Source organism: Capra hircus, chromosome 18, assembly GCF_001704415.2.
Source record: "Capra hircus breed San Clemente chromosome 18, ASM170441v1, whole genome shotgun sequence".
Classification (NCBI taxonomy): domain Eukaryota; kingdom Metazoa; phylum Chordata; class Mammalia; order Artiodactyla; family Bovidae; genus Capra; species Capra hircus.
Window position 1 is genome coordinate 6,434,332 of NC_030825.1, and position 9,829 is coordinate 6,444,160.

Sequence of the window (9,829 nt, forward strand, 5' to 3'; positions counted from 1 at the left end):
ACAGTGTTAGCTGGTGAAGACCTGTGAGATAGTGATGGTTGATATTTTACATTAATTTTTATGGAAAAAATTCACTGTCTTCTTTCTAAGGTGTGTTTCCCCAAGAATTTAACTCTTGCTAAACCCACAAAATCCTAACAGGAGGCCCTTTGACCATCTCCATGACTCCGTGTGAATAAACCCTTCCCAAGCTCCATATGAGCTGTGCAGACACACGAGTGCGTGCAGACACACGAGTGTGTGCAGACGCACAGGTGGTGCTCTGGCATAACATGCACACACTCCCACACACTAACTTTCCTAGACGTGTATGTCATTGAATGCACTTCTCAGAATATTAAGTGAACTTCAGAGCTCCAAACCAAAGACTTCATCAGAGTATTCACAGAGAGACCCCAAGCTTCCTGGACTTTAGATTGAAAAAAAAGGAAAGAAAAGAAAGACAACACTTTTCATTCCCTTTATAAACCCTGCTATGCTCTGAAAAGGCAAGTCAAGTAGGAAAATTTTTCTTCGCAGGAAATTTTTTCTTTAATGCCTAAATGAGACGTGAGAACAGGGGCCACCTTATGCTGCAGCCAGCAGAGGCACTCAAACATTCCGTCAGCAGGATCCCAGCCAAGCTGCACAGCGCGCTTTTATAAAGCTGGCCCCAGGCATCTCAGGGCAAGATGTGGCTGTGAAGTCTACTCTGCCCTTAGTACTCCAGAGGCGCTGGCACGGTGGCTGTCAGACTCGCCCCACAGCCATGGCAAAGAATGGACTTGTAATTTACGTCCTGGTTATCATCTTGCTCCTGGACCAGACCAGCTGCCACGCGTCCAAGTTCAAAGCCAGGAAGCACAGCAAACGCCGAGTGAAAGGTAACAGGGTGCCTCCATCCAGCAGAACTCTAGGCTTGCTCAGGGTGGGGAGGAGCTGGACGACATCCATTTCCAGACTCCCCCAGGAGACCATCTCTGGCGGCAGTTACCACGGCTCCATGCGGATATGGCATTTTCAGGGGACTGAGTGACCCCTTAATTCTCTGGGCCTGTTTGACATTTAAAGGAACCATATGGTAGGATTCTGGTTTCGTAGGATAAAAAAGTCTCTTGCAAAAAGACCTTCTGTATTGTATATCCTTCATCAGGTGAGCTTAGGCAAAAGAATGCTCATTAGAGTGTGACAACCTGGATACAACGTCTGCTATTTGGAATGAGGGATCAAGGAGAACAAATCAATTAACAGAGTATACTGTTTCACTCATAGATATTATACAGCTGTTCAAACTGATCTGTAAGGTAACTATAATCTTATCCAATGTGTAGTAGAGGACAGAGCTATTGGTAATGTGGCTTCCGTCAATAGCTATATTTTCATATCCCTGGGAATATAAGGACAGTCTATATCATATGTTTAAGCTTCTTCATGTCATAGAGAAGTATTATGTCTTTCACTTAAAAATATTTCAACACACAAGTCATACAGCATTTGGAAATATGTTAATGCAAAACAATCTCCAAGCAATCCCAATGTGGGGTGGCTTGAACTGGGTTGAAACAGTGAAAGTGTCAGTCGCTCAGTTGTGTCCAACTCTTTATGACCGCATGGACTGTAGCCCACCAGGCTCCTCTGTCCTTGGGAGTCTCCAGGCCAGAATACTGGAGTGGCTTGCCATTCCCTTCTCCAGGGGATCTTCCTGTCTCAGGGATCGAACCAGGGTCTCCTGCTTTGCAGGCAGATTCTTTACCACTGAGCCACTAGGGAAGCCCTGAATTGGTCTAAGAGAGAGAAAAAAAATCTTGCAAGGAACAGAGATAATGGCAATGTACACACAACACACTGAAACTAAATCAAAACTAACTCATCGAGAAAGGCGTGGTGTGAGGTATTTTCATATAGGATATTTCAAGGTAAATATTGACACTATTTCCTCATCAATTTCAGTTCATTATTAGCAACACACAAACAATAATACCAGCAAAGCTGGAGTCTTGATTTAACACAACAGGAATGGCTGGCTGGTGAGAAGGAGCTTCTCTTGCTGTGTCATGTTTTTGAGATTATGAAGTGCCCTACTTCATAATAAGGTTTCTTTTTTTTTTTTATTTTTGATAATTGCTTTATAACTGTGCTGGCCTCTGCCACACATCACCATGAACCAGCCAGGTAGACATATGTCCCCTCCCTTCTGAACTCCCCTCCCATGGCCCACCCCAGCCCATCCCTCTTAAATAGAATTTTTTTTTTCCCTAATGAAATACTACACTTCTCCATTACCTCCTTTAAAGAGAGATGAAAGTATCCCTCATGAGCGATGAAGTATCTTGTGGAAGACGAAGGCAGGGAAAGGAAGGGGAGGGAGGTGGCATTTCTGCTGGGTGATGAGGCGTGTTTTGCCGCCAGCATTTTGCCACGAAGGAGTGGTCAGCTGGTGACCACCCAGCAGGGCTGTGGGGAGGGGTGTGAGTATGTGAATGCGCGTGGGGGTTCTCTGTGGGTGTTTCTGAAATAACTGCAGTCCAGGGCATTATGTTCTATCCTCCAAGGCACACATACACAAGTGCACACACATGCTTTTGTTTGCTTTTTAACCGACTGGGTCCAATCCTAGATATCATCCTTCCAAAGCAGTTTTGCTCATTTTTTGCTGTGAGATCCAAGAAAGTAGATTCTACAATATGTGAAGCCATTAGCCTAAACCTGTTAAACAGTTCTTTTAAACTGCCTGGAAATAATACCAAATCTTATGAAATCAAAAGCAAGAGTCATTTTTTTCTCTCTCAATTCTTTCCATAGAATTAACCATGATTAACTGCTAAGAGATAATATTTCCAGTTTTCTTTAATGCTCAATTAAAAATTGATTTGTTGTTGTTCAGTTGTAGCCCCACCAGGCTCCTCTGTCCATGGGATTTTCCAAGCAAGAATACTGGAGTGGGTTGCCATTTCCTTTTCCAGGGGATCTTCTCAACCTAGAAATCAAACCTGAGTCTCCCACTTGGCAGGTGGATTCTTTACTACTCTGCCACCCAGGAAGCCCTACTTTTAACAAAATAATTGTTGGCTGTCTAAAGTACTTGGCAGACAAATTAATTGATTTTATCTGTTAACTCTTGGATAACCTCACATATAAGGCCTTTCTCAGCCCTTTTAAAAGCTGCATAACATTCCATGTGTGGATGGGTTATGGCTTATCTAATTTGTTCTTTCTTGGTGAACTTTTATGTTCATCAAATCTAACTCTTTTTGATCCAATGCCTCAGTGACTTGCTTTGTACACAGATATTGATCCCCATGCTAGAATATCGTGATGATACTTCTCTAGAACTAAAATTGTAAGTTAGTTACACCACCTGTCTTTTAAAACGGTAGCATGAACTCGTGTTCTCAACTTCAGTATACGAGAGCACCCACTCTTGAGTTTCTCTTGTGGCTTAAAAGTTAAAGAATCGTCCTGCAATGAGGAGACCCAGGTTCAATCCCTGGGTCAGAAAGATCCTCTGGAGAAGGAAATGGCAACTCATTCCAGTATTCCTGCCTGGAAAATCCCATGGACAGAGGAGCCTGGTGGGCTATAGCCCAGGGAGTCTCAGAGTCAGACACGACTGAGTGACTAACACGAACACACACCTTGACAACCTGACCTATCACCAGTTTAAGCTGTGCCAGCTTAACAAAACCCCAAAAGACTTTTAATTTGCATCTCTTTGCTTATTAATGAGGTTGAGATATTTTTTCGTGTATTTACTGGTCATTTCTTCCAGCAATTATTTTTGCATTCTTATCTGGTACCTATTTTTGGAGAACAACAATAATAAAATGAAAGGGAGCCTTTAAAAAAACTCAAAATGGTAATTGAGTGATTTAGCTCCAAAACCAAGTTTCCCCTGCCAGTCACTTCACAGGCCTCAACAGATTAGGTTGAGCAATGCAAGTTATGTTGTAGTAATGAATTAAATATAGTCTCTATTTAGTGAAATAGTTGTTCCCTGTATTCATTTTGACAAAACACAACCACATTTCTCACAAAGGACAGAAGCAGACTCCAAGCCACCTGGATAACGATCTCCATAATGGTCTCCCGGGAGCCTAATATTAATTCATGTGTCTTCACGTTAATTACAATGTTTGCAGCTCCCCTGTGGAGGCCATTTACTTAAATAGTGTGGAGCAGGAAGCTGAGAGGAACTGGGGTGACATCTGTATGGCTCACAACTTGTAACCTGGAGGAAAACTTGGCAGTCTTTGCAAGTCTGGCCCCCAACAGCCACTGGCTTTGCATACTGAATGTACCCCTATATTTATTCTGGGTCGAATGGTCCTGTTGAGGAAACCCTTGCTATTGTGCTTCTCAGTTGAGCTATTGGATGCCTTGAGAATGGATGTCCGCACCTGGATACCCCAGAAGGCATTTCCTAACCCGAATGTGGAAACACCTGACTTGTAAAGCACATGTTTAAGGGGAAACTGAGTCAGCCATGTTTGGATACTGGCCTGTCCTGAAAACAGCCAAGACAGAACACAGATTCTCCATGTGGCATCCCCGCAAAGAGGCAGTCGGGAACAGCCGTATCAAGCTTTAAGCATCTTAGCTGCTTGAGGCTACGTGCTAGGGACCAAGCAGGTAAAGGCGATCACTGTCCAGAAACAGATGGGAGGGGTGGAAAGGGAACAGATTTGAAGACAGCAAGATTCGACTCCCAACTCCGCACCTTACAGCTGGGTGGTCTTCGACAGGTTCATTCAGTTTCCTGTGCCGCTCTTTTTTCTGAAATGGTATTGTCTATTTCATAGTAACACTGAAAGAATCAAGCTCCTGGCACACAGCGTATGGTGCCTTTAATATTTTTAAATGTGTATTAAGATTTATTATAATTCATGCTTTTGAAGAGCTCACAAGTTGTCCGTTTCTAAGACACTGCCCATCAGGTCTGGATTTTTGATTAGTCAAAGTTACTAACTTCCTAACTTCCTTACTTATACCCAAGGAGAGCCATGAAGATTAGCCTAATCAGGGGACATCCAAGACTAAGTAAATTGCTAGTCCTTAATACAGAACTATTTTTATAGGGCTCTTTATCACTGCCTTTCCATATTTCTCCATGAAAATCACTTAGCCCTGCTAACAGCCTTTACACCCGGAGCATCAGTTGAGTAGGGGTATTGAGGCCAGGGGACTTGGAGACCCAATTAAGTCTGAGTATGAGTTCTACGGCTTACCTGCCAATTTAGCTTACTGAGTTCATTCTCACTCTTCAGTGGGAATCTTGTTTTCCTCCATTCCTAACTATCTTTGAAGAGTAAGTGAAAATAACATGGAAGTATTTTGTATGCCATCATCTAGTCACTCAGTAAACATTATGAGATTGATGATGTGCCGAGCACCATGTGAAACGCCAGGAATACCATGGACAACCAGAGAGATGAGATTAAGTAAAGAAACATGATCGCAGGCTGGAGAAAGAGTGTGGAAGGAAAACAAAGGTTCAAGGAAAGAGACCAGCCAGAGAGATGTAGAGAGGATGCCCAGAAAGTCTTCTCAGAAGAGGAGATGTTTAAGCTTGATAAGATGATGGATAAGGGAGTTCCCTGGCAGTCCCGTGGTTAAGACTCCATGCTTCCAATGGAGAGCGTGGGAGTTTGATCCTTGGTTGGGGAACTAAGATTCCCACATTCTGTGGGGCCAAAATAAAAATAAAACTGAAGTCTTAAGAAAAAGAAAAAGGACAAAACCTGGGCCAAGAGTGTTCCAGGCGGAAAGAACACACTCGAACGGTCCTGAGATGAGGCAGCTTGTTCTAGAATGCATCGAAAATCAACCAGTCTAAAGTCTAGTGATGGACAGTGAGTCCCACAGGACAGGGCTGGAGAGACAGACAGGCGTCCCAGCTCACAGAAGCAGCTCTCAGTATCATTACCCCCACCCAACCCTTACAAATCTTCCTGAACAACTTGCTTCCATGCATTGTTTTTCATGTACTCCGGGCTCAGTTTCATCAAAATCACCTTGGGCTTACGTTCTGTATTTCGAAACGATCTTATTTTGTTTTCTTTGCACTTTATTTTAATCATATGTTGTTTTATCCATCCTACCCCACCCCACTCTAAAAAATCCTCAGAGAAGGATGCAGACCTGAAGACTCAAGTGGAAAAGCTCTGGCGAGAAGTCAACGCCCTGAAGGAAATGCAAGCCCTGCAGACAGGTGAGACCCATCTTACCTCCACAAGATAGGAAGAGAGATTGTGACTAGCCAGGAATTCAAGCCACATCGAGAGTGCATGTCATTCTAGGTGACACTTAAAAAGAGAGAGAGAGAGACATTGACAAGGCAGAGATGTGTCCAGGACAAAGGATTCAAAAGCTGGGAGGATGAATGTTTTGGGAAATCAGCTTGATTTTCCACCTCCTTCGCCTCTCAATGAGTGGAATAAAAATCAAACCAGGCATTTCAATAATACATTTTAGAAGTCCATCCTTAATTTTTTTTTTTTTTTGCTGTGCTGTGCGACATGAGAGATGCCTGATTTTAGTTTCCTGACCTAGGATGGAACTCTTTCCCCCTGCTTTGGGAGCACAGAGTCTTAACCACTGGGCCACCAGGGAAGTCCTCATAATTCTTTATTAGGCAGTGGAACAAAATTGAAGCAAGTATTAACTACATAAAATAACCAGCATTCCTTAGCTGTTTACTAAGATGTTTAGGTCCCCAGGCAGCTCAGTAGTAAAGAATCCGCCTGCCGAGGCAGGAGACCCGAGTTTGATCCCTGGGTCAGGAAGACCGCCTGCAGGAGGAAATGGCAACCACTCCAGTATTCTTGCCTGGGAGATCCCATGGACAGAGAAGCCTGGCGGGCTGCAGTCCGTGGGGCCACAAGAGTCAGACGTGACTTAGCAACTAAACGGCAACAAAGTAACCCACTGAGAGCTCAGCCAAGGTGGAACTAAACCCAGGGTCGCAGGACTCGGCTCCGGCCACACTGAGTGGGGTCAGACCCTCTGGAGAAGAGCTTGCCAGCAGAGGGCAGCAGTGAGTGTTCCTTAATCAGAGAGCAGAGCTCCCAGCAGCCCATGAAGCTCCCAGGGCGAGGAAATGAGAGCCACGCTGGGCAGACTCAGCAACACCCCTGGCTTGCAAGGTTCACATCCTCAGGGAGGAATACTGTCATAGCAACTCCAAAGGCAGAGCTTCAGGGGTCCCAGAAGAGAGCTGCCCAATTACAAGAGTTAATGCCTTCAAGGAAGACCAAAGTGAGGGCTTTTTCATCAGCTACTTACGGCCCCCAGGGCTGGGGGCTCAGTGGTAAAGAATCCACCTACAGTGCAGGAGACATGGAAGATATGGGTTCGGTCCCTAGGTCAGGAAGATCCCCTGGACAAGGAAATAGCAACTCATTCTTGCCTAGGAAATCCCATGGACAGAGGATCCTGGAGGGCTGCAGTCCATGGGGTCACAAAACAGTCAGACACACCTGAGCGATGGAGCACAGCACACTGATAGCTCCCAGCCCAGCTCTATGTTACCGGTCTTGAGCCATTTTCACCATAAGCAATGTTGCCTAGTTACACTGCTGGCAAGTCCCTTTATCAAGTTTCCTGGGGAACAGAATTAGAAAGTTAAAAGAAGGTCAAATGAGTTTGCAGAAGGGGAAAGAGCTTGGTTAACCCTTCAGCCATAGTTGGGGGCTATAATAATACTTTATAAACATCAACACAGTTCAGTTGCTCAGTCGTGTCCGACTCTTTGTGACCCCATGGACTGCACCACGCCAGGTTTCCCTGTCCATCACCAACTCCCGGAGCTTGCTCAGACTCATATCCATCATCAACACATTAATCCTTCAATAATTTATGAGACAGATGCTGCTATAATTCTTCTCAGTTTACAGATGAGGAAATTAAGGCTAACACAGATAATAAATATCAGAACTGACACCTAAGCTGAGGCAGTACAGCCCTGAAGCCTGATTCTCCAATGCTATGCCTTAAAACTGTCTTTATATTTGGGTTATATCCTGGATAAGATAAACAATATTTAGCTTATTGTTATCTGCTGTGGGCTCAGTTACCTGCTGTAATCTTCCATGCAACGCAAGTCACCTGTTTATATGCTAACAACTCTTTAAAGCTTCATTTTATGTGTGCTTAGTTGCTCCAGCCGTGTCTGACTCTGTGACCCCATGGACTGTAGCCCACCAGGCTCCTCTGGCCATTGGATTCTCCAGGCAAGAATACTGGAGTGGGTAGCTATTTCCTCCTTCAGGGCATCTTCGGGACCCAGGAATCGAACGCGTGTGGCAGGCAGATTCTTTAGCACTGAGCCACAGGGAAGCCCCAAGCGTCACTATCCTGATATGTAAGGACAGGTGTCATAAGCATCCCACATCATGGGACAGTTGTGATTACGATACGGGTTCATTTATGTCAAAAGCTTGGTGCAGTGTCTGACTCTGTGCACAGAGTCCTCATTACACAGTGACTCAGCATTACCTCTATGCATCGTCCTTGCCACAGCTACCTACCACTGTCGGCCAGGGCCAGTTCTAGACTATTACACTGCCACAGAATGTTAACCTGTCGAATCTCACATCTTACAGTCTGTCTCCGAGGCACAAAATTTCACAAGAAGTGCTACCTTGCCGCGGAAGGCTCGAAGCACTTCCACGAAGCCAATGAAGACTGCATTTCCAAGGGCGGGACCCTGGTTGTCCCCAGAAGCTCCGATGAAATCAACGCCCTCCGAGACTATGGTAAAAGGAGCCTGCCGGGGGTCAATGACCTTTGGCTGGGCATCAACGACATGGTCGCAGAAGGCAAGTTTGTCGACGTCAATGGGCTTGCCATCTCCTTCCTCAATTGGGACCAGGCACAGCCGAACGGTGGCAAGCGGGAAAACTGTGCCTTCTTCTCCCAGTCAGCTCAGGGCAAGTGGAGTGATGAGGCCTGTAGTAGCAGCAAGAGGTACATATGTGAGTTCACCATCCCTCAGTAGTCCCTTCTCAGGTACATCTTCCCAGAAAGACCAGACATGATTTACAGGCTGATGGTTCTCAAGAATGGTTCAAAATTGTCATAGAGGAGGCTATGTCCCTAGGAATATGAGAGACAGCCAAGTTTGCTACCACATTGTATTGTGATTTTTGCCCTCCACAGGGGTTGGGGGATCGGAAAATAATCATTCCATCATGTACACACTGCTCAAGTAGCTTCTGCAAAAATGGGCTATTAGACCCTTCTCATTCCTGGTCCCTCTTCCTTGTATAGACCAGGTATGTATTAAAAAGATGATGGCCAGAAAGGCAAGCTGTAGGCTACCTGGAAGATTTTCTGTTAAAGGTTTCGTACGTATCTGAGTGGTGAGGTAGGTGCTACATAATCCAAAACCTTTTCAGTCTGATGTTGGGTCTGCTCCCTCCTAGTGATAGCGTCTTATTAGCCGTCACCCTTCCCTTGAGTCACAGCATCCCCTGGTGGGACATGTAACTGCTCTGCCACATGAATACATAGAAGTCTCAGATAAGCTCTGGTTTAACTGTTTTTCTCAAACCCACCCCACTCCTGCCCCTGCCCCCAGTGATATACACATTGTTTTGTTTTGTTTTGTTTTGAAGTTCCCAGTAAAGATCTGAAAGGAGATGTTAAGGCAGCGTATTTGGTCAGCTTCCACCCCGGTATGGCATTCCAGTTTCCAACCTGACTAGGTAAACCTAAGGCAGAGCAGAGTAGCAGACTGCACAGAGAAAGAGGAACTTTTTAAAGTCTCCTTTTCCCCTGCTTTAGTTTTATGAAATCAACAGCAGATATTATACACCTTAGTTTCCTTTTATAAAAAATATATTTTACACAC

General features: G+C 44.9%; 1 protein-coding gene across 1 annotated transcript; it reads left to right on the top strand.

Moving 5' to 3' along the window:
- Positions 522-9,517, top strand: CLEC3A (C-type lectin domain family 3 member A). The gene is made up of 3 exons (XM_005691819.3): positions 522-863; positions 6,104-6,187; positions 8,580-9,517. The coding sequence occupies exons 1-3, from the start codon at positions 749-751 to the stop codon at positions 8,972-8,974; spliced, it is 594 nt and encodes a 197-aa protein (XP_005691876.3). The 5' UTR covers positions 522-748; the 3' UTR covers positions 8,975-9,517.

Coding starts and splice junctions, on each gene's coding strand:
- CLEC3A (XM_005691819.3), top strand. CDS start 749: ATGGCAAAGAATGGACTTGTAATTTACGTCCTGGTTATCATCTTGCTC. Junction 864..6,103: donor CAGCAAACGCCGAGTGAAAG/GTAACAGGGTGC, acceptor AAAAATCCTCAG/AGAAGGATGCAGACCTGAAG. Junction 6,188..8,579: donor AATGCAAGCCCTGCAGACAG/GTGAGACCCATC, acceptor CACATCTTACAG/TCTGTCTCCGAGGCACAAAA.